A 25,968-nucleotide genomic window follows, 5' to 3' on the forward strand; every position below is an offset into this window, starting at 1 on the left:
TTGTTAGCACAATTGGAATCAGAATATTGTATTCTCTGTCCCTGCTCTAATCAGCCTGTGACTACACCCTGCTCTCTCCCTCTGTCAAATGGCGATGGATTGCTGTGGAGGCGTGTATTTATAATCTTCAAGTATCGCGAGAACCGAGCCCCGACGACGTCACAATGACGTTCGGCCTCGATTTGGATTACGAGCGGGCGGGAGAGTACCGAGCCTACTCGGCTCGGTACTCGGATACCCAAATTTCGGATGGGTTCGGTTCTCGGGGAGCGGAGCCCGCCCATCTCTAGTAGCAACAAAGGATGTCGCTAACTTTTTATCAGAATTAAACTCAAAACTACAAGCAATAAATAATCCCAATAGAAAAAAAGTATTAGAATAATAATATCTGCTAAATTGCATAGCTGTTAATTCTATTCCAGTGCAGGTAAACAGAGTTAAGAATCACATTAAAAAGTCATATTCTATATTATGTGAGGGGTGCAGTCCTGAAAACACATAACATGCACTGAAGATAGATCATTTGAAATCGTCCTAATTCTAAAGTAATATCAGATAAATCTAAATGTATGATTCTTTAATATTATTCATTATAAATATACACAAAATATAATCTAACTCATAAGTCCCAATTAAATATAATTGCAAAATATAAAAAAAAACTAATTATTAAAAATAATGTAAATATGCTTCAAAAGAAAATAAAATGAAAAAGTATGTTAAACTTTATTTAGAGAAAATTAGTGTTCTTTTCTTTGTAATAACTTCTTAAGTGTTCCACAAGTTGTTCCTATATCAGTGTTCAACTATTGTTTCTTGACTCAGTAATGGCTGACTGCTTCTCATTCATATGGTTATTTTGTTCAAATTTGCTTAGATTGTGAATTCACCTGGTGGGGCAGTCCTAAAATTGTGTGACTGTCTCGTTTAGTCAGGATTTGGTGCGACTGCAAGGACAGTTGGGAGGTCCCGCGTCACACTGTACTGCTTGTGAAGGAAGAGCTGCGTGCAACTAACAGTATTGCCTGTGTGTTTGTCTAAAATGATAACCATGTTACATCATAAGGGAGGGGTGCCCCTAAGAGCCCCAGGCCCCTCGGAGCCTCAACCCAGCTTTGGGCCAGTGTGTCAGATTGACACCCAGTGCTCTGCTTAAGCCCTTTTGCTGGCTAAAACATCAGTTCTTTAAAGTAAAAGGGATCTTTGCACATTGATAAATTAGTCCCTGTGTTCAGTACTGCAATAGAACTATATTAAATAATCTATTGCTATAATATGATAAATATACCCCATTATAATCAGCCAAGTGTGTAAAAAAAAATGGTGCCATAAATTAATGAAAAGCAACACTAAAATAGCTTTGTTTTATATATTTATAAAGATATATTGTATCGAAAATCACCCTTTAAGGACGGGCCGCTACCTATGGGCCAGTGCTGTGTGCTTGCCCCCCGGGCTAAAGTCTGCCAGCCACCCCCTGCTTGATCATATCCATTGTTATGAGCTGGCAACTTGCACAATGCTTAGAAAATGCTGGTGACTTCTGAATAATTGTTCACCATCTCAGGACACCTCAACTGAATGCGTACACAGCATGACAATAAAGAGAAATGAATAATAAAAGTTGCTGCACTACGTTTTTAAAGTGAACGCAGTGTATGTGATCACAGCTTTACGTTTCTGTATTTCTAAACATTGCATCATTTTAACCCTTTCGCTGTACACATGGAATGAAATCACACATTCCCAGCTAACTTTCAGCATAGCTTTGATTTGGATTACAGCTTACTAGTTTATTTATGTTTTTGAAAAAAGCAGTTAATAGAATATAAGCTAAGAGCTAAGGTTGCTGGTATTATATGTGACTAAAATCAAAACAAATGAAAGTTGCTACTTACTTTTCTTTCTTATGCACATATGTAATTCCAGCGACCACGAGAAGTATCACACATATTCCCACTGTTCCAGTCACACTGCCAATCTCTTTATTGTCTTATTTGAGAATAAATTGGTAGATCTTTAACAAGAGCTTATAGAAACCAATTATACTTTAGGATATAAAAAAAATTTTCAAATCTAGAATGCATATAAGAATTTTTTATTACTATAATACAATGACATAATGCTATATTTTAATAGTTATTTTTTTTAATGTTAATAATTATTGGCCAACAATTCTACTGCCTGAGATAGTGCCTGATGCAACATTTACTGACGCCTTACACAAGCTAAGATAAACATTTGGCAATCAATGATCAAGGAAGACAGACATATACTCCCACATAGCACCAGGAAATAGATGGTGTGAAGAAGGATGCAGGTCGTACTAGAACAAGCATTGCACAAGAAAGTGCTTATTTCACAATTTGTGTCCATTACGAAATGTTTATTTCAAGTGATTTTTTTACATTTCATACATAACAATGATTTGCTACATTTTATAGTTTCAATTTGAACCTTATTTTATTTTTATCCAGATATAGGACAACAATAGGAATTTTCTACACTCCTGAAAATCTGAAGTGCTGGCATATAGAGCAGGGTTAAGCACATAGGCCCCAGGCTTCATAGCTGTACAACCTTAGGGTAAGCACAGAGGCCCCAGGCTTCATAGCTGTACAACCTTAGGGTAAGCACAGAGGTCCCAGGCTTCATAGCTGTACAACCTTAGGGTAAGCACAGAGTCCCCAGGCTTCATAGCTGTACAACCTTAGGGTAAGCACAGAGGCCCCAGGCTTCCTGTACAACTTTAGTTTAAAGCTAGATAAAAAGCGGCCAGGGCTACAGTAAGCTAAAATGAAGTGTTCTGCTTTGAGACTTTATCAGCCAATGTTTGTGCTATGCAGAGGTCATCAATATTGAGAGCTTTTAATGAGGTATGGGGCATGTTGAGGACCTAACAAAAATAAAAAGACCCATATCCTTTCAGGTACTAATAGCCAATGTACATTAGGCTCGGTTACATAGAGCACATCACATATAGGGCCCGATTCATCTTGGAATGTAATGTGAACGCAGCTTGTGTTTAAAAAAATCGAATGTACCGTGCCCGCATGTCCATCTGTATTCAATTTTATGCAGATCTCAAGAAACATTCCCATTTGAATATGTGTGACAAACAAGGCACACATAGGATGCTCACACAGATTTTTTGTAACTACTTTGCTGTACTTTATTCAGAGATGTCAGGATGTCACAGTCAGCAATAGGTGTAGTTCCAGCAACGAAACAAAGTATTCACAATTTCCCGCGATCCTGCTAGACACTCGGTAACTTCACCAGTCACCGGCCACTGTCTGGCGTCGGTCCCCCCCACCCACAACACAAAGTGAGCTATTTATGAGCCTACAGACTCCCAGAGAAAGTATGAGACTCTCCCTTAACAGTATGTGGCAAACTGCCCTTTTTGCCACAATGGGTATAAGTACGATCTGGCTGTACGTTACTTGCCATATGCAGAACACACTGCAGGATATGCATGTGCAATACAATGTTCCATGAACGCATGCAAAAAAAAAAAAACCCTCAAAAGAATAAATTGACCACTCTTGATACTATTATCATAAATAAATTGCATTTACATTTTTTTCACATGAAATACATAATTCAGGATGTTCTAAATGGGTACTGTACATAAAATGCATTTTCATAGTTTCTCTTAATTGCAAACAAATGTCTTGGCACCCATACGTGTCAGTTATTACTATCAGTCAGCACTAACATCTGCCCTGTAGCTGGTATAAATGATACGGCTAAAAAACACGCACCTAAGAGATGCCCAGAGCTTGAATCGGACGAATGTGCCTGCCTCTACCTCAGTACAACATTACTGTGCATTGCCTACGTGCATCCACATTGGTCCATTGCATCCACAGTCATTGGTGTGTTAAATTTTGTATGTAATTAATAGTAATTTTAGTGACCATCAGAAAATGTATTGATGGCTAGCTGCCATATTCTAGGGGTGACCAACTCCAAGGGGTAAATGTATGAAAGTCCGATTCGTTCAACTTGCCGGAAATCGGCGACTTTGCAGCTAAAATTTAAAGCGGCGATGGCTTGTTGCCTTTACAAGCCATCGCCGCTTTAAATTTTAGCTGCAAAGTCGCCGATTTCTGGCGACTTGAAAAAATCGGAGTATAATACATTTACCCCCAAGTCTCAAATGCCTAGTGTGCATATTTTATGTCTTATGCTCTATCTATAATTGTTGATAATTACTCTGCCAAGATGAATACATATCTTGTCTAGTTCACCATGTTGTATATTATCTCTCTTTCAGAAACTGAGACATTTCTATTGGCTGTTTCTAGGTCCCATTACTAGGTAGTAGAGCAACAAACGAGAATGTAATACTGTCCTGTAAACGTGGATAATAAAGGACAGCACCAATAGATATTTACTCCCTTCAACAGGCACCGGAGGTATCAGCACTACACTTAGAACACAATATAACTTCGGAAAACTTTATAAATATTATACTCAGCATGTGAGCAGAAAGCCTGTGTCACATTGGAAACATATGTAGCATTAAATATATGTTTAGAAATAACTTACTATATTTTAGTGTTTTGAACTGAACAGGTTCTCCGCTTGTATTCCCAGCCAGGGTGCTTGCTACAATATAAGCAATGTACAGACGGTTTGGCAGCAATTGTAGAGTGTATTTGTAGACATGACTATCCACTGTAACAACTAGAAAAGATGAAAGAAAAAAACATGTACTTCACTCATGTCTAATCTGTAGATGTTATCACTGGCAGTGTAGTTTGTTTCTTTTATGAAAAGATTGCGCATCCACAAACCCAGCTACTCGTTATCAGCTTGTATGCTTTATTTGTGATAAAAGTATTTGAAATTCCAAAAAGACACCGGCTGTCCTGGATTCAGTTTAAGTTTCAGAGGAATTAGACTTTCCTATAGCCTCCATTTCCCATCCCTGTCATCTTGTACTTGAACACCTTGGGCCTGATTCATTGAAGAAAGTAAGGCAAAAAAAGAGTACATTTTCTCCTGGACAAACCATGTTACAATGCAAGGGGTGCAAATTAGTTTATTATTTTGCACATAAGTTAAATACTGGCTGCTATTCAGGTAGCACACAAATCCTTGATAGCTTAATATTTGCACTGAAAGTTAAACTCGATCTAGGACATGCCCTTTCACGACTATAAATTTGTCCCCACATTTTAAATTTACCTCCCTCTCCAATGCAACATGGTTTTGCCAAGGTGCAAAGTTACTCATTTTTTTGTTTTACTTTCCTTAATGAATCAAGCCCTACATGCTCCCTTCATTAATATATTATTTACATCATCGTGGTCAGTCAGTGCAAAAATAAACATTTATCCTGATATCTCATAATGAAAAAGGATGTCTTTAGATCAGTCATGGGCAAGTTGATAAACTTCAAGGGCCACATGTGTGGACTTCAACCTTAAGAAGGGCCACACTTTAATTTCAGTAAAAAAAATATGATCTCCATTACCCCACCACCACTCATCTCAAAATGCCCCCACATGCGCTTCAGACACATGCTCCAACATTTTCAACATGCCCTCTGACCTCCCACATGCCACAAAATACCCCGACTTACTCTTATATCCCCACTTGCCACAAAATATCCCTACATACCCTCACATGACCTCATGCCCTCACTTGCCACTCAGACTTCCCACTTCCATAAAATGCCTCATATGCCCTCAGATCCCACATGTAGTCCAAAACACCCCCATGTGCCAATCAGACCTCCCTGCATGCATCCAGTCACTGGGGGAAACCGATGGCTACCCAGAACTAATCTAGTAACCTAATTAGTCACTAATTAATTCCAGAGCCCAAAGAGAAAGGAGGGAGAACATGTTGCACACAATACACTACACTCAATCCTTTTCCCCTCTTTCTCCTCTGATTAGATGTGCTATGTGACCTCCCTGTATTGTGCAGAGGAGACAAAGTACAGAATAAGTCAGACTGGCAGTATAGAGCGTGGGGTGTCACTGAAGGATCACCAGGCCGATTGTGGTACAGGATCCACCTGTAACTCATAACTGTCTTAGAATCAAGGACAGTCTGGCCTGGGGGGCAGTGGGGGGGGGGGGGGGGGCATTTAACCACCGGGCTGGTCTCATAATGGGTTACCTTGGGCTGGCTCACTGGATCACTTGCATTTTTTAAAATGTTCCTAATAGGCTGCTGAATCGAATCTTGCCCCCGGGCTAACATTTGCCAGCCCTTCCCTGCTTAGAATTTGCACAAAGATTCCTGAAACCCGTTCTCTCACGTTGATGCACAGAGACACAAGTACTCGACTAAGCAGTTTCTTAATTGAGATTTCCAATGTGACGAGATGGGACTACAACTACCATCTCCCATCTGTCACTTATGAAAGTATCTGTTTATGATTCATTGTTTTGGACACTTTTTTTCTACCTACATCCTATGTAATTGAACATTTTAGTTACCCTCATCCTCCCATTTGTGCAGCGAGCCATCTGAGATTTGACCTATCCTCCATAGTCTTAAATGGAGCCAGGTGGGTTCCATGTGTCCCTCTGGGTTTTTCATCGTGACCGGATGACATCCCCATTTCCTGATAAGAGCAGGAAGTTTGGATCTGCTGAAGCCCATTCCACATCACAAAAGCATGGGAGGGGTTAAAACAGAGAGGCTCCATCAATAAACCCTCTCAAGCCCACTCATCAACCAGCTTGAACAACCATTGTTCCCCCTCAAACTATACTGTACAAGTCATCACCAACCCAGTAGAGGGGAAAGCAACATGGTGCTGACATCACTGAACTCCCCTAGTCAACCCCTAAGGACTTCATAAATGATGGCCTTGCAAAGTGGGGTTTCACCCTTGGAAATTCACAGTTTAAAAGAGCCATACAAGGGAGTCCAGGGGTGTTCTGACTCAGTGTTCCTGCCTACAACTATGCATCTGAGTCACAATGTGCACTGAATATCTTCAACCAGTGTTTCTATGCCATCAGGAGTTGCTCAAGTCTCTGTCTGCCTAATGAACCTACAGGAGTAGGGAGAATAGGGTTCCGATTTTTACCATGTCAGTAGAAAGCTTATGGCTGAGTAGCCGGGACCAGCAAGACACAGGAATGCAAGCTACAGCTTGACTGATGAACTTATATTGTAAGTCTATGGGACTAACAGCTTGGCTGGGAGTTTTATTCCAACAGATTTCCGAATAAATATTTGTTTAGGTAACTGCCTCAGGACCACTGTCTTCAAAAGGAAGGTAAAAATATACAGCTGGACTTTTAGCAAATCGCTAATAACATTCGAAATAACAACTTGACCTATAGTACTCTCAGCGTGCTGTTGTACCACTGTTGGGGTAACTATAGAAAATGTATCAGGATCACTTACAAAATTACAGCTTGGCCTAAACTGCTAAAACTACAACTTTGTCCGGCTTCAACTCATACGTATAAGATATTGTCGGAATATGTAATATGGGCCTTTGTTTGCAAAACAACAACTTGCCTGGACAAACAATTAACTCTCAGAGAACTGGTGTACCTATCTTGTGGTTTCCTGCATCAGGACACATTTGAGACTATCGCTTGGTCTGATAATATTACAACTTGGCCTAGATAAGGGATTTTCATTGACTTAATAGAGGCTAACAGTATATACAGTAGTCTCTGGAATGCTGTGGAATGTTTCTGGGTGTTGGTGATTGTTTAATACTATTGTCTTACATACTGCTGTTGTTTCTATTTGTATTATATATAATAAAGATACTTTTGTATCTTTCACTTCTCTTTGCCTGTTTGGGCCAAAGTACCAGGGCTACTATGTGAGTCTATTCTCAAATGCCCTAGCATCCCGACATCCACCTTCCGACAAACATAATGTATTGGTTTAAGAAAGTGCTACTGCAATTGTTAATAAATATATTGCTTTATCTCTCTGTCCTTTTGTGTGTTTTATATCTGGTAGAATTGTTTATATTTCCATAGTCATTGGGTACAGAACAGTTAACTCTACCCTTGGAATAAAATTTTCCCATAGAGTAATGTTTGGTTATATCCTCAGACAACTAAAAATAACTATAACTAATAATATCTATCTTGATGATATGAAGGTCTTGGTGAAAGTAATTTCATTACGGAAAACCACTTTTGCCTATAAAATAAGGATTGCTTCAGTTTAGAAGGAGAGGAGTAAGGAAAGAGGACAAGACACAGTCTTATTGGTGAGCCCATAATCTGCCTAATCTGCAGTCTATTAAATTATTACTATTATTATTAATTTTTATTTATAGGGCACCACTAGGTGTCCGTAGCGCCGTACAGGGACAAATGAAATTACAATACGAGGTGAGACAGCACAGTACAGTAAACAATAAGCACAGTAACTCAGTGAGCTCAAAGCACAGCTAGGGGCGGGGGAGGGGAGAGGGGAAGGTCTGCATACGACGGAGCCCAAGAGGGAGGGCACGGATGACAGAGAGACACCCTGAGGGGAGAGGAGGGAGCGAGAGGGGATGGGAGGAAGAGGGTCCTCGAGGGGGAGGGCTAAGTAGCTGGAGAGCACAGTTAAAAGTGGTGAAGACAGGAGGAGAGATGACGCTGCTCAAAGGAGCGTACAATCTAATTAGATAGTAAGTGACCAAGACTAGGAAAAAAAATTGAAATGCATAAATTGCAGGCAATATACAGTGTTTTTCTTTCTGGTATATAATCACAAAACTCTGAACCATCACACAGGGTTTATAAAACAAATTTTCTGGATAGATACATCTACTTACCAGATTCATGCTCATTAAGAGATTTATAAACAATACTAAATGTAGTTAAAAAGCCATTTGCTTCATCCTGTGTGATTGGATCCCATTTTATTGTTGCTTCAGTTTTGCCTATGTTCTCTATTTTGGCATTAGGTCCACGAAGGGGAGCTATAATTAATACAGGATACATAATATATTAATAGCCCTAGAATTTCACATGACATCCTTTGTACAGTACATCTTGCCCCTTGAATAAAAATCAGATTAATAAAATATGGTCATACCTCCTTCCTTGTAATAGAAATATGTAGTATGTGGAGCTTCCACCCTTTCCTCTAATATAGGGTTAATTGAAAGCCTGTAACGTTTATACGGTTTGAAGACTCCTATGGGAGAGAAGCAATAAAATAAACAATTCTACAGATATTTCTCAGATACTTCAGAGACTGACAACACATCAGCATAACTTTGTGTGTAAACAGGCTATGTGTACACACATTGTTGTTTTAAATCAAATGGCTCATGAAAGCTAATGGTCTTCAAAAGAGAACTTGGCGCCAATTTGCAGATGTGAGACACCAAAGGTGAACTTGTCTTTGCAAAAATAACGAACAGTAAAGACAGCTGACCGGCTATGAACAACGAAGTCAGGGTTTTGCTCACAACTTCGATGTAGGTGGGAGACTGTGCAACTATATACACCAGGTTACTGTTAAGCATTTCTGGAATACTGAGTTTCTTGTTCTTAACTATGAAATAGTTTAGCGTTTGCTAGTAAGATTATGGGCAAAGCCAATGTTCAGTCTTAGAAGTTCACTAGGAACTAATGACACCACTAAGGCATGAGGCCCAAAATGTTCATACCTCAGTGATGTCACTAATTCCTAGAGAATTAATGGGCTGCATTATTGGTGAACCCCACAAATTGGCTGCCTCCGCTGTGGGTAACACTTTAACGTATGGATAGCCACCTTTATGATAGTCATAAAAGCATATAAGAGAATTATAGACAATAGGAAAGAAGTCCACACTTGTATTATTTTTCCTAAATTTGGATAAACATTTTACTATTGAGCTGCTAATAGCACATTAGGCTGGTTTTCTTAGCTGCTCTTTTTTTTATCACTCATGGATTAATTTCTATAATGATCCATACCTAAAGATCTAAGCTAAACACGTTTCATTCATTTTCCATGAACTGATAGACATAAATCAAGGAGAAGCTGGTACCTTTTTCACCTGTCCATTCTGATGTATTCTCCACAAACTGAAAGAATAGAATACAAGGACTTGTTTCCATATCTACACACCACTCTACTACAAATCTCTGGATTCTCCAATCTGTAACATTCCAGGTCACAGTCGTGTTCTCACTCCCTGTTGATATCTGAACGTTATCAAGCAGATTCTTAGCTGGAAAATACAATGTGTTCATAATAAACTGTCAAAATAACCATTATCTTCCCATTATCTCAAATTAGACTTTCCAAAAGTAAAAGGGTTGTATGAAAAAAAATCGCATTTACATAGCAGCCCTGTGTGTTTATGTCTCCACCTATGGGGACACAAGAGCATAGGACACATTCCAGGTCTTCTGATCCGTTTCTTCCTGTATTCTCTTAAAAATTTGGTCAGCAATAGAAACAGTCTCTCTAGAGAAGCAATAATTAAATGATCCCTGGTAAAATTATTTAAATAACCCTCTCCAAAAGGAGGAGGAACTTCTGGAAATACTATTTACATAACAGCCCTGTGAGTTAACACCCAACTCACTCTGTTTTTAGAGCTTGACTTTTTCCAAAATCCCTTCTTTTGGATAGATTTATTTAAATATTTTCCCCATGAAATAAATGGTTTTATTAGCAGGGTGATAAAGCACGAATTAATATCTAGGATGGTTGCACGCCAAAGTAGAGGGTGCCTTAGAACTTACAACTTCCTGTTATACAAAGCATTATAATTTTATTTTGATATTTAATCAGTTCTGAATTGTATTTTATTTTATATATGTATTGTGGCAAAGAGGGTTATTTGCCACTCCTCTCTTACATGGGGCGAGGAGAGATCCCAAAGTGTCTGCAGGTAATTGCTGCAGAAAGGGTTAAATTCTTACAGAGCGAGACTGCAAGGTTTAACATACACTAATAGAGGACATGGTCTAATGCGGTAATTAGACTAAAGAGAGGGGTTTTTGTATTAAAACCAGTATTGTTCTATTGTGCAGGGTGACCAATGCCAGCTAGTTGGCCAGTGACTAGGCAGGAGGACTGTGTCTAGCCAGAGTTAGGGTCTCCTGGTGTCATCCTGACAAAACAATGCTGTGTCATTTGTGATGTAAACAATAAAAACACAAGTAAGAAGTTGTTGTGTCTGTTACCTGCTGGTTGACAGTATCTTTTTCTGTGTAAATATGTAGCACATATGTGGCATTGACACAATTGAGATTATAGACTTAATATTTGGTAGCACAGCCTTTTGTCAAAACAACCACTTCCTATAGTCATGGATGAGCATCCTGTACCCATCTCCTTGCAGTTTGGTCCACTCTTCTTGTGCAAACTGTTCCAGTTCTCCCAGATTTGAAGGATGCTTTCAACTAACTGCTGTTTTCAGATCTCTCCATAGGTGTTCTATAGGATTTAGATCTGTACTCATTGCTGGACTCTTCAGAACAGTCCAGCATCTTGTCGTGAACAATTCCTAGGTGCTTTTTAAAGTGTGTTTGGGGTCATTGTCCTGCTAGAAGACCTTGACAGAGACCCAGTTTTCTGACACTGGGGTCACCATTGCGTGCCACCATGGCCTGGTAATCACCAGATTTCAGAATGCCATGCAGATATTCAAGGCACCTAGTGCTAGACGCAGCACAGCAACCAAAAAAACACCTCTGAATCTCCTAGATGTTTGACTATGGGGAAGGTGTTATTTTCTTTGAAAGCTTCATTTTACTTTCTGCACACATAGGGATAATGTGCCTTACCATAAAACTCAAATTTTTGTCTCATCTGTCTACAGGACAGTCTCTCAGAATAAATTTGGCTTGTTCAGGTTTGTTTTGTCAAACTATAGTCGGGCTCTCTTATATCTATTTCTCTGAAAAGAGGGGTCCTTCTGGACCTCATTTTTTGGTCAATGCATTCTCCATTTATCTCTGTCAATTGCTGAAGAACATTGCAGAATAAAAAATGAAACTATTGCTAAGTTCTTCACTCATTCTGTTTTTAAATGGAGCCAATGCAGACTTTTATCTCAAATACCTATTAAAATGCACAATAGTCATGTAGCTATAATCCTGGAAGACGGGGTAAAATTTCACTGTTGAATAGCTCTACCCTGCCTCCTGTCTATCAATGTGAGGAGCTATTTGAATTGGAGTGGGAACAGATCTTGTAATATCGCTAGAACAGTATAGATGATCACTCAATCGACTGTTAAGATACTACAACAGATTCAGACTTAATGTTACTTGAGTGATCACAGTGGAGGGACTGCAGGTGGAGCTGTTCCTAAATGTGTTATTGTGTTGTCACTCTGTATTATTGTAATGTACTCTGTTGTAAATTTAATTTCCTCTCATGTTGGAATTACATGCAATATGTGTTCTGTCTGTACGCTGATATAACTGCACAGTTTAATATAAAGTTATTATTCCACAAAGAACTTCCCAGTGTGTGCCTATGAATAGTGTATGAAAGAAGCACAATCTGCAACAGGTTATGGGCCTACACACAAGCATAAAGAAGCCCAGACAAAAGCATATGGCACCCAAAAACCAGAGGCCCAGACATACAAGCAGCAGGAATTCAGTCACAAGGACCTAGATACAAGAAACATCTCTGAGAGAATCTGTATGTAAGTAACCAAGTATTATACCTCAGAGGGAATAAATATATACAAAAGAGGAAGAAAATTGCAAGAAGCACAGATTTTAGACTAGCAAGTTACCAAGCTGTTTAATGTTAAGTATCAACTGTGGTAATTTAAAATTGAAATTCTGTGGTCTAAAGATGATATGTGGGAAGTTATAATCACAGACAGATGAGAGATTAAAAATCAAGACTGTAACAATAAAACCAGAAAGACATGTGCAAACCATAAGTGTACTACTTGAGGATGATCAGCTAATTTATATAAGACATGAGAATACTGCTAAGGATATGTGGGATGCACAACATAAAATATTTACTTTAAACAGCAAATTATTTCTGCTAAGAAAACTGTACCAAATGAGACTTAGCAAAGGAAAGACTATGCAAGAGCATATGAATAGATTGCTAGAAATTGTATCACAGCTCAGATCTATAGGTGGAGATATAGAATGCACATAGTAGCCATACTCCTGTGCAGTTTACCGGACACTTACAGTTTACGGATAAATGCTCTAGAAAGCAGAACTGACACTAAATTTTATAAAAACCAAACTCATGGATGAATATCAGCGCAAAAAATAACTTACACAGGATAACATGGAAAGCAACCCAGAAAAAGCACTTAACTTTACAGATACCCAATTGCCTAATAAGGAAACAAGAGCAAAAAGGCAGATAGACTAGTTAGTCCATTAGCTGGAGAAAGTCATCACAGACTATTTGAAAGATATTCTAGTTTCCTCTCATGTTGGAGTTACATGCAAGATGTGATATAACTGCACAGTTTAATATAAAGTTTTTATTCCACAAAGAACTTCCCAGTGATTCCCTATGGACAGTGTATGAAAGAAAACATCAACATCATATCGCAAAATCTGCTATCAATACTGTTGTCTGAGAGAATACCTACAAAACATACACCAGATGGTACATGGTTCTCACTAAATTACAAACCATATATCCCCATATATCCAAACTGTGTAGGTGAAAGTGTGGGAAAAGAGGAACCTTTTTACATACCTGGTGGGACTGCCCAATAATTCCCCGGCTTTGGGGATGACTAAACCTACTACACCCGATTACTCAGGTTACTAATATCCAATTACCCAAGTACCCATTGATTACGTTACTCAATAGATACATTTTCTGATATACTATTATATGTACAGCACAGTTAAGCTCCAAAATTGGCAATGACTAGAAGAAATCATCACAACCTTCCAGAGATGTGATCATTAATAGAATCTGGCACTCAGTCTCTATGGAGTATATAACTAGTCTACTCCATGATACAGTTAAACATTTCCATAAAGTTTAGGATTTCTGGTACCTCCATAACAACAGCAATCCCCTGGTAACATCATAACTTCCCCAAGATTAATCTTACTGGGTGCCCTGAATCTCACTTTATTTTCCACACCTATCAACATAACACAACCTACTGTTCTTGAAAGTTAAAGAGACATCATAGCTACTGACCCTTCCTCCTCCTTCAAACCCCCCTCCCCATGCTACCTCGTCCCCACCTATGTGCTCTCCCATCTGCTTCTCTTCTCCCTGACTGTAGAGGTACCCCCATCCCCACCATCATTTAAATTAAAAGAAAACAATAGTCCTTTAACATTTAACCTGAATTGATTGGTCGCTCTACCCAAGTTCTCCTTCTGATCTCACTTTCCATTTTCACAATCCCAGCAGGCTGACCAAAGGGTTCTAAATGTTTGTATGTTCCTCTATTTGTAAACATTGTTATTGTGACTTGTACAGAATTCTTATGACATATGTTTAACGCTTATTGTGACCTATGTTTTATTTCCGCTGCTACAAATAAAAAGAATAAAATGCACAATAGTCAATTACTAGCTCCTTTGCTACTGACCTTTTTCATTATTGGCTGGAATTCTCAGTGTGGCGTTAGGGGACCATCCGGCAGAATTGTAATAGGCAACAGATATTATGTAGGCCTTATCGGATATATTCAGCGATAAATCATTCTGGTCTGTGGTTTTTGTTTTGGCAGCAAAAGTCTTATCCTCTGGGAACCATTGAACCATGTAGCCCAGTATTATTCCAAGTGATCTTATATTTAATCTTTCCTATAGAAAATGGAAATAAATTGGCAGTAGATGTCACATTACCATAACTAACATTTACTGTATTACAGCTTCGCAAATATGGATGCTGAATAATATATACAAATATTCCTGTACTATGCGTGCCGATCCTGATTCTTAGAGCTTTTATGCACTGGCCAAGTATTTTTGTGGCTATACCAGATGTCACTGATGTAACTAGAAAGCCATGGACCATGGTGGGAATTTTTTGCCTGCGCCAACAAACACCTCTCTCATTTCACTTAACCCATTAAAAAATCTTGTACTTTGTTCTCACCCGTTAGCAGAGAATTAAAAGTGTGTTCTGAAAGCTGCACTGGTGCAAACTGTAACATGTGCACCAATAAACCCAACAATTACATTTGGAGGTAAAATACATAGCTCAGTGTGATATTGCACTCCAGCTCTGTTAAAAAAGTAAAGCAATACCCTCTACTCCATTTACTACACTCTTTAGGACAGTGTCCTGATGGCGTCTCATACAGGACAAAAGCTGATTCTGGAGGCATTTGAATTATTTTAGCATCACTGGCTCTACCTCTGTGTATGAACCAACCAATCCACACAATGTATTACTGTCAAGCAAGTCAGCAAAGCTGTCAGTCACACTCTGCCTACTTCGAGAAATGCATCTTTGTTAACATGGCAAGCTGCAGCGGACTAAAACGGAGTATGATGAACATATTGGGCCTAATTCATCAAGGCATGTATCAGTCGATTTTGATGACAGTCTTGTATGCATGCTATAAAATGTATTTGCAATCATGAACAAATGTAAAAATATATTTTATGCTCAGTAGACATTGACAACATCCTAATAAATGTATTTCATGGGAAATATATATTAAAAAAAAGCAAAAAGTGTTTTTTTTGCTAACTGTTTAATCATTAATCCCTATATTATTGACATTCTTAATATATATGCAGATATTATATAATTATTTTTTAAAAAAATCTGTGCATTCTTTCGCGAATTTATAGTTCACATAGGTATTGCACATATCCTATAGCGTCTTGTGTAGTAGCAGACCTGCCCCCCATTTCAACAGCACACATATCTTGAGATCCGTGCCTTGATGAATTTGAGTATGCACAAAGTCTAAATACGTGCGTTCAATACTAAACTACTAAATGCATGTTGCGCTAAGTATGCGTGTCTTGATTTTTCAGGCCCATTTAGTTTAATATAAATACTCCAGTCATTTCAAGTATATTTTGCAGCTCAGTAATATACAGCATTTGCTATTTAATATTGTCAAATATTGTCTTTACATTCTCTTAAATGAGGCTTCCCATAGAACTCTGTACCCATATTGATTAGAAACTATTCTGTATTCTATTTGTAATGAATCAATGCACTTGTAAATTGCAATTTTTATATTTTTTAATTTTAGCCTATCGCTCCTGATCATGAATTGTCTCTTTCCCTCTTCCCCTTCTGTGTTGTGGAAAAAACAGTTGCCCCTAGATTCATGCAGTCAGACAACCATGAAAGGTTGAAATAACCTCTGGTAATTCAGAGCAAAAGGCCAGCTGGTAGCGCAAATGTGATGCCCACTTATTATGGAGTAATAGTATTCTGATCAGGGCTTCTTATTGGATCACAGCAAAATAAGGGTCGATAGAGCAGGATTAGGTGATTTATAACAGGTTAGATGAAATAAAAAAAATGATTAACTTGAAATTTAGTGTTATTTTAATGTTAATAAATACCTTCCATTTCAGATATACCGATCTTATATTGTTTGACGAACTGATCACTCTCCAAAGTTCAACACTGTGAGAAGGTGCTGTAAAACAAAAATTAATTGTGTAAAATATTAAATTAAAAAAGCCAGGCTAGACACCTTCCGCGGGTGCACCCTTCTCCTCAATCAATAGGGCACAATGCTGGCATAAACACTGTTGATTTAAATCAATGGGAGCAATGCGTGTGGGAATGGTAAATAGGGTGTAGGCAGAGCATTTTGCTAATTTTAGCTTAGATGCCAACACATCTTGTCCTTCTATGGATTCCGTCACAAGATTGGACAATCCTGACTAGGACATGCTATAGATTGGGTTCAGACAGTGCCTTGATCAATACATCAAATAGCGGTGAATGATGTGCCAGATAATGTATGTTTGGCATGTACTCAAGACTCACGTGGGTGGTGGTGGCCCATGGCGTATATACAAGCCAGCGCACCAAATGATGTTTATACACCACTGAGTGTGTGTCGGCTACTTCTCTGTTGTGGGAGCAGAATCAGGACTAGAGGTTTAGTTTGGGAGGTAGACTTGGCTTAACAGGTCTGAGTTGTGGGATAGAATGCTTTTTCATGTTTGGAGGGAGTATTGTTCCAACACGGGAAAGTCAAATTTCATATTTTATTTTATCTTTACTTAATTTCACCCAAAACAATTTGTTTACTGTTATGATGAATTAGCCTTTAAAGGTGTTGTACAATCAAATTAATAAATTATTAATATAAATTCTTTGTGACACTGCTCCCATAACAGTTGTTGTTTTTTATTTGCACTTAAATATTCGACTATTCCAGGGCACACACTGCACGATACTTAGCTGTCCTCAGCAGCTCTCCTGCCCCTATCATGTACTGAGGGCCATGAAACCTCAAATGCTCCCACCAGTGACTTACAAAAGTCTTGGATTTTTTTGGTTGTAGTTTTAGATCCATGTGCCTTTTTCTTTTTATAATATATATATATATTTCACATGAGGTGATTACTTTTTCTTAAATATTAACTGTCTAGAAGTCCCTTCACAGGCATATTCATGTATACATGTGTCTTAGAGTTCACATTTGGATGTATCAGTATGAATGTTTTACATACTACACTATGAATGTATTCACAGGGTTTTGCATGTGATCCAGAATACACGACTGAAGACAGTAAAGTAAAGTAGTAAGTTCTTTGGAGTCTATGCTCAATAAAAAGCCTTTATTTAAACAGGCCCATTATGTTCAGTCGCAAGAATAAGTTACATTGATGTAACCCAATAGAGGGCGCTTACCATATATTGACAGGTACTCTAATAGGGAACACTGTTTTAACACTCATGCTGTATTTGATGTATACCCAAGATGGAGGGGATCTAGCAACATACGTAGGTAGGCATTTATGGAATAACAGAATTCCCCTAATAATAGTTAAAATTTTAGACAACTCAGCAGCAATCAAATAAAAATACACTATAATGCATGCTTCCCATTAGGGGTTTAATGAGTATGTTGTATTTGCTGCTGTTCCAATAGGGGGCGCTGTCTCAACAATTGTCTATCGATTGGTGTTCCAATCGGGGGCAACAAAAAATCATTATATATGTTGTTTGTAGTCATCTGTTACAGAGATATTTCTTTTATACAAATTGGCTGTATTTACTGTGAATGTACAAATAGCTGTTGTTCCTATTTACAATGAATGAAGTACATTTCTGGTCTTTACTTGCCATTAGCACCTGGGACTTCATTGCGCAACATTGTTTTAAAAGCTGAGATGAGGTGTAGATGCCCCTGTCTGCAGTGGGGCTTTAAGGTGCTCCCTGTAGTCGATGGGTCATCACCCAGCAGTTGCTTGAGGTACTATGTGTCTCTGATGCTGTCCTATCCAGGAGTGCCCAAAAATGTACTGGTGATGGAGCCAATATGTGCACAGAGTAAGGCACTTTGTACACTGAAGCACTTTTGATTTTAAATGGCACCACTTTTCCTTTGCCCTATCCTTTTGGCCGGGACAATTTGTATACCCCTGGCAGAAAGGCTGGAGACTTCACGGCACTTATTCATTTATTTTACACTTTGCATGACACAATCACTTTTCACCTTGTTTTGTGTTTGTGGTTCGTTACATGAGAAAATACACACAATCACACACAATCTTCCCTACATTTGATGGATGCCTCTTCTTATGGGGGAACCATTGTCTCCCACTGTGCTGGTGTTCGCTCTAGCTTCAGTGAAGAAGAACAGGGTCCTTCTCCTTTTGGAGGGGGCCCAAAGGACCTAGCCCTCAGTACATTGTGAGCACTGCACTGGGTAAATGGAGTCACTCACCTCCTCTTTGTGTGTGTTTATATATGCATATCATTCTCCCTTTTGTGTGTGTATGTATGTGAATATACAGTATATGTCCCCTTTGTGTGTGTTTGTATGTGAATATACAGTATATGTCCTCTTTGTGTGTGTGTGTGTATGTATGTAAATGTATATGTCGTGTGTGTATATATATATATATATATATATATATATATATATATATATATGAATGTGCATATTACTCTCCTGTTTGTGTCCTCCTCTCCCTTTATATGTGCCTTTCCGGCCCCCCACCCCTTGTGTTTGTGTCTGTCTCTGTGCTCCAATCACCCCCTCCTAATGTTAGCAACTGCACACTTGCAGATTAATTAAAAAAAAACCAAATAATAAAGCACCCTTTTAATGCTATTAATCTGTTACTGCCATTCTCAGATCATGGCAACAGAACAGGTATTGCGACGGTATAAGTATTGCAGTCACGATACTTGTTGAATAGACTTCCCAAAGCAAGCATTTGTAACCCCCCCCTCTAGAAATCCTGCGTTTGCCCTGTAGTATATGACTGTTCTATGTAAAAGTAGCTATGAGTTAATGTTCTGATAATAAAATCCAAGTGAAAGCTAGCAAAGGATGGCAGAGTTTTAAGGGCCATCTAGGCCACTTGTGATTAAGTACTGTCTGCTGGGCTGCACAGTTATAGTACATATGGCTTATGTGGCTGTAACTGAATCTCACTGGCCTACATGGTCTCAGATGAGGAATATGAATTATCTGACAGGAAGCTATGCCTATAGGTTCATCATCATCAGTTGCTACCTCAATACCCATTCCTATAATAGCCCTAACAACTCATTTGTTCAAGACTTAGGTGAAATGTTGTCCACCTCCACTGGAATAACCAACCTTGTTCTGCTGTCCTTCCTTTGATCTCTTCACTCCATTCACTCCAAAGAATTTGGCCATTGTTTCCAATACATCTCAGTGACACGACATACTCTGTGTAGCCATTTAGTCCTGTGAGATTATAACTCATCTGTTCCTCTTTTTCCATATTAAGATTATGATAAAAATTCTGAAATTATAATATTGAGATTACTACATAGTCATGCAATTGCATTAGCTTGGAATGTTCTAAGTTAAAGGAACCCATATGAAGAACCAAAGATAGAAGTTTGCCGTTTAAAGTATCCAGCTTGCTGGCTCTGTATATAATACTCACTATTACTATTAAATACTGACCCGTTCACCAGCAGGTAACTCTTTGTACTGTAGACTACATTTTACATCTAATCCATCAGGTGCCAGAGTAGGTCTTCTCCATGATAACTCAAGTGATGGAACGGGAACGGGAAGGGTTTTCAAGTACAGAACTTCAGGGGGGTCCATTTTCACTAAAGAAATCAGATCATCAGTTATTTTTTATTAGTGCCTATAGTCTATACATATTTGTAATGCAAGTGATCTAAAGTAAAGTTATAGCAAAACACATTGTAGATATTTGTCAATCTCCTTTGGCAAAATACCTTCAGCTACCTGTTCAATGGAAAGTGATACACATTACAAATAGAAAAAGTACCTTCTAAATGGGAGGAGCTTAAATAAAAATAAGTGCAGTTAATAATGGATGGGATTGAGAGAAAGTCAACAGTTAACTATAAATAGTTGCTGAGTTTGATGAAAAGAAGACTTCATCTTGCAATGACACGAGTCATGTGACTCTTGAGCTTTCTCGATTCTATCTTCAACTCTTTAAATAAAAATATCCCTAGATACAAGCACCATCTAAATCATTATAGGATCACAGCAATTATATGACTACATATGGCTAGAATAAGTCTAAAGCAGTGGTTCTTGAACATTTTCATTTTGTCACAACAGGCAACATTAATCATTACCTTTCATGTCCATTGAATATGTTTAAAAACTTAGTTATTTTGCTTCTAAGTATTTTTACCTATTACACCTAAATTCTAATTATACACTAATCTGTCCAGACACACTAGTTGGGAATCAGCGCTACAGCAAAAATGACTGCCTGCTGTCAAGGGATTTGTGAGGATACCGGGGTGTTAGGGCAGGAGCCCACTTAGGTAACCCTGGTATCTAGGGGCTCTTAGATTGCACAGGCAAGGAGAGATGGAAGATACAACAGTATATTTATTGCAGAAATGCAAAGCACAACTGTAAAACAATAGCTAGAATAATATACACAATTAAAAAACACCCAACACCCAGAATATCACAGGAATCCCCACAGCATCCCAAAGCCAATAATATGGCAACAACCATATATATATATAAATAAAAATTGCTTACCTGTAGTAGTTTATACAGTCCCCAGACCAATTTGTATCTTTGCAATTGGCCCTGTCCGCTGTTCTTAAAGTAATCTTAAACTAATCAAAATCCAGTAATTACTGGGTGTACACCAGTAAGCTGAGCATACCATAGGTTGCAAATGTACACCTCATAACCAAACTGTAGCTTGCTTCTCCCAGGCAAGCTGCGACTAAGGGGTAAATGTATCAAGCTGAGAGTTTTCCGGCGGGTTTGATAAACCAATCAGATTCTAGCTATCATTTCTTTAGTACATTCTACAAAATGCTAGCTAGAATCTGATTGGTTGCTATAGGCAACAACTCCACTTTTCAAACCCGCCGGAAAACTCTCAGCTTGATACATTTACCCCTAAGTGTCTCTGCTGAGCTGCAAATATGCTGCTCTCAACTCAGCTGTAAGTATGGTGCTTGCGGCTACACTGTGCGATACAATATTCCCGAGCAAGCTGTAGATACGTCTCCCCGACAGTTCTGGAAACCCTGTCTCTAGCCCCAAATGGTCCTGGCCTCTTGGTCAACGCTCTCTACTGAGGTGGTAGCCACCTGCACCCTATCACCCTACTCTAGTAGGTGTAACAGTTGTTCATACATGGAGAGAATGTTGGAAGACACACTCCATGTGGGGTCAAAAAACCTGATCAAAAGCTGCATTAATCAGGAATACAGCAGGAATATTGCAGTTTTAAATTTAGCTGTCAAAGTCGCCAAATATCAGCGATTTGCAAAAAATCGCTCTTTAATACATTTACCCCCAGGGAGAGAACTGTGCTCCTAGCAGGGTGCCCTGTGCCCAGTTATATGGTTGTCTATATACAACCAAGTCTATTTAACAGGGAACATTCTCTGACTGAAGATAATGAACTTTGTTTCTCGCCTTTAATAAAACAGTTTAAGTGGCTGATACATTGGCATCTACTGACCATTCCTTCATTATACAAAATAGGATGAAGAGTCCCAGAAGTTCAATACCTGAGCTGCATAAGGTATGGAACCTTTTGCACAGGTGGAAATCAAACAGGACACCAATGCTGTAATATGCAACATGTTCTATGCTGCGGAGACAATTTATCAATAGATTTTATACCTCATTTCTGTTTCTTATGTCCCTGCGGGTGGGGTACGTGTACCCAATGACTACCACACCCACAAGAATGTGAGTGACATAAAAATAATGATTACTATCACTGCGACGGTGACTATACATCTACATACCTTTATATAAATGTGCAGCATTTGCTACAGGTGTTATAGCCGTCACGTGTGAATTGCGAATCAAGAGAAGTCGGTGACTGGTAAGCACATCATTTGACTGCTGACAGTGCAATTGGCGGTATTAAGGCAGCAATGAGTGGACACCAGGCCTGTATACACTATAGAAGCGTGGGGTCCACTCATTGCCGCCTTAAAAGCGGCAATCGCACTGTCACCAGTCAAATGATGTGCTTACCAGTCACCGATTTCTCTTGATTCGCAATTCACACGTGACGGCTATAACACCTGTAGCAAATACTGCACATCTATATAAAGGTATGTAGATGTATAGTCACCGTCGCAGTGATCGTAATAGTTCTTTTCACGTCGCTCACATTCTTGTCGGTTTGGTAGTCATTATGAAAGTGACTACCACCGGATACATTCTCTAAGTATTCTCAATAATAATTATATTTCTCTCCTTGCTCACTCAACATTCAAGCCAGTAGCAATGTGTCAGCAGGGATATTAAGCTACCTAATAAACAGACTAATGTCCAGTAACCATAGGATTGAGATTGTTTTTTTTGTGTGAATTTGTGAACTAGCACATTATCATTCATTTTAGTCCACTTTTTAAGTTTATTTTAGGGATGTGCACCAGTCACTTTTGGTGTCTCGTGTTTTGGATTCGGATTTGCTTGAGGTTTTGGGTTCGGATTTGTTTCGCAAAACACCTGACGAAAGGTTTTGGTTCGGATTTAAGGTTTTGGATTTATTTTGAAAAAAACATAAAAAGTGCTAAAAACCAGTTTTGTGGGGGGGGTTTTCACTCCTACGCTATTATTAACCTCAATAACATTCAATAACAATCATTTCCACTAATTTCCAGTCTATTCTGAACACCTCACAATATTGTTTTTAGGCCAAAAGGTTGCACCGAGCACATAATGCCAAAAAAAGAGGTACAAGATGGAATTGTTCTGGGCCCTCCCTCCCACCCCTCGCGAGATTCGACGCGAGACTTGGACGACAGAGCCTCGTTTTCAATTTTTTGCCCGCCGGAAATATCCGAACAGTGCTCGGATCCCGTTCGGATCCGCACTGTTCGGGTGGGCTCGGATTAGCGGAATCCGAGCCCGCTCATCTCTAGTTTATTTAGACCCAAACAGTGGTATTAAAAAGGCTGACTGTTTTTAAAAGCAGACAGATGGCCGCACTAATGTAATGGCAGAACAGCTGGCCCTAGAAAAATCAACATATGACCCCCCCCCCCCATCCTTTATCATCAGGAGCTATCATAGGGAACTGGGACATTTCAGAAGTAAAAGTGTAATAGAATTAAACCATCACATTACACGAGCAAACGCAACATTTTCATTGGCACCATTTTTTGTCAACTGGAATATTTTTTATCTGAGCATAGCATATAAATAATATAAATTCATATATATATATATATATAAAATGGTATATATAAATCTTACCCTAGTACAATAATATTACAGCAGTATTTTCCAAGGTCCTTGAGCACAAATGACTTATTTGGTACCTCCTCTATTTTGATTCAACTACATGTGCTCAGGCGTGGTGATACAGGTTGTGACAGGATACATTTTGACCAGCACCAACTCAGCAATCTGTCATTTATGAATTAGGGCCTTTTTGTTTGTTCTGTTGCCTGATTTAATGTCCTAATCTACATTCTTATTGCCAGGACATCATCATCTGAATATATATTGAATTATTCATGTGGTTGTGGACTACAGGATGACAAACTAATGCACCAGGTTCTTAAATGTAACCAGGTAGGCTGCACATGCCCTATCTGGATTACAAATGGATGGCACCCTGTTAATTGGCCGGCTACTCCCTCCCACCAGCTTAACAGGAAGCTGGAGGCATTTTGATACCGTTTCACGTCACAAAATCATGAAAAGAGTTGCTATTCATCAACTTGGATTAAGTTCCTCACAAACTGGTTTGATCTGCCATTGTTCTTCTTTGTACTATGCTAGACCTATGGGCACCGACACAGCAGCGGGGAATCCCAAGAGCGGCTGATGATCTTTTACACCCATCTCCATCCTATAACCATATCTCTGCCAAAGTCATCACAGCTGAATTTATGATTATCTTGCAGGGTGGGATTTACCTCGTAGGAATTCTGGATTGGTTAAAAAGGCCCTGCAAGGGAAATTCTGAGTATTTGTGGTGTTGTTTGAGTTTTGTGTTTTGCTTCAGCTTGGAGTTCTGCCTCCTATCAGCTCCACTATTGTTCCAGTATTCAGCTTGGGAATGGAAGCATCTTGGATGCCTGAAACTCTTCCTGGTGAATTTTTTACTAACTCGCTATTTTCACAACTCAGTGGCTGGGCTTGTGAAGCAGGCTAGGCCTCCTGTATCAGCGGTTTACACATCTAAGTAAAAAGTTTGTAAGCGGATTTGGGAAAGAGTGCCTTGAGGACAGGAGATCCTGATCCAAAAGCTCCATAGCTCAAGCAGGAGTTGCTTGTGGGTCTGAGCATCTAGTCAGCCTACAAGAGTAGGGAGACTAGAGCTCAGGCCCCTACCATCTTGGTAGAGAGCTCTGGGCTCAGCAGCCGGGACCGGAAAAAGGACAATATCGTAAAGAGTGAACAGCAGCACATTAGGCGCTGAATCAGAGGTGGGACGTCACAGGCCTGCCAGTTTAGCAGCTGAGGCAATAGTTGGCATCCAACACATCTGGAAAACTATATGCTTCTCAAATGACTGGGAGTTACTTGTGTTTTGTCATGAAATCCTGGATTTCTTTACAGGGAACAAGATCATTGTTAATTGGACCTGTGCTGCTCCAAGCAGACTAGTATAATATCATTGGAGTATTCTTAAAGAAACTATCACAGGACCACTCTTCATCTGGATAACTGGATCTGGACACGGAGAACACTTGGCCGGGTAAGATACTATTTGTTGTACTGGGCCAGGGACTGCATAACTGATTCCCATGTATATTGCATTGTGTAACCCTGATCTGTGGACATTTTGATAATGATTTGACTGGGAATAGGATCAATAGCGGACACATAGCAGATGCTGGGGTGTTGACTCGGGGAGATTCTATAAAGTTTGGTGATACCCAGTTCTTTTAATTGTTATTCTTGATTGTTTGCTATTGTTTTACCGTTGTGTTATATCTTTTGTAATAAAGATACCATTTGTACCCTCCCTCTTTGTGTGATCCAAAGAACCCTAAGTTACCATGGGGTATTAAGTGAGTCCAGAGTAACATTCTAGTATCATCACACAGGACAGGGAGTCAGATATTGCAGATACAGGAGTTTTATACTGTTACCAACACAAAATACTTGTGTTTTATTACCTTAACTCTTTTGGAGCAAGATAAGTTAAAATAAATATTTCTCACCTGTACTTTGGTGGTGCCACAGTTAAATATGTCCCCTGATACCTGCAGAAATCCAGGATATACTTTCTCCTACATTTCATTTTTTATTCAGAGTAGGGACTTTGCCAACCTTGCTGTTAGTTTGAAAAGGCCCACCCAAGCAGGAGAGAGGATCTCCTGTGCTGGATTGTCACAGGCATCAGATGAACCCCAAATTGCAGACAAGATTTAATTTTTTTTCTTTAATTTCACAAAACTGCCCCATAAACTATATTT

The 25,968-nt window shown here is 39.0% G+C and overlaps 1 protein-coding gene across 5 annotated transcripts in view; it reads right to left on the reverse strand.

Annotated features, from left to right (window-relative positions):
- Positions 1-25,968, reverse strand: part of IL31RA (interleukin 31 receptor A) — an 83,685-nt gene that overhangs the window by 6,008 nt on the left and 51,709 nt on the right. For 3 of the 5 annotated variants that reach the window (XM_075183475.1, XM_075183458.1, XM_075183448.1), the window contains 9 exons: positions 20,015-20,166; positions 19,679-19,847; positions 16,449-16,525; positions 14,501-14,717; positions 9,983-10,165; positions 9,037-9,138; positions 8,774-8,920; positions 4,558-4,695; positions 1,899-1,992 (listed from right to left, as the gene is read on the reverse strand). In XM_075183475.1, coding sequence (XP_075039576.1) covers positions 1,899-1,992; positions 4,558-4,695; positions 8,774-8,920; positions 9,037-9,138; positions 9,983-10,165; positions 14,501-14,717; positions 16,449-16,525; positions 19,679-19,847; positions 20,015-20,166 — 1,279 coding nt within the window. The remainder of the gene's footprint in view (positions 1-1,898; positions 1,993-4,557; positions 4,696-8,773; positions 8,921-9,036; positions 9,139-9,982; positions 10,166-14,500; positions 14,718-16,448; positions 16,526-19,678; positions 19,848-20,014; positions 20,167-25,968) is intronic. The other 2 variants (XM_075183468.1, XM_075183483.1) reach the window with 2 other exon arrangements.

The sequence above is a fragment of the Mixophyes fleayi genome, chromosome 1 (assembly GCF_038048845.1).
Source record: "Mixophyes fleayi isolate aMixFle1 chromosome 1, aMixFle1.hap1, whole genome shotgun sequence".
Classification (NCBI taxonomy): domain Eukaryota; kingdom Metazoa; phylum Chordata; class Amphibia; order Anura; family Limnodynastidae; genus Mixophyes; species Mixophyes fleayi.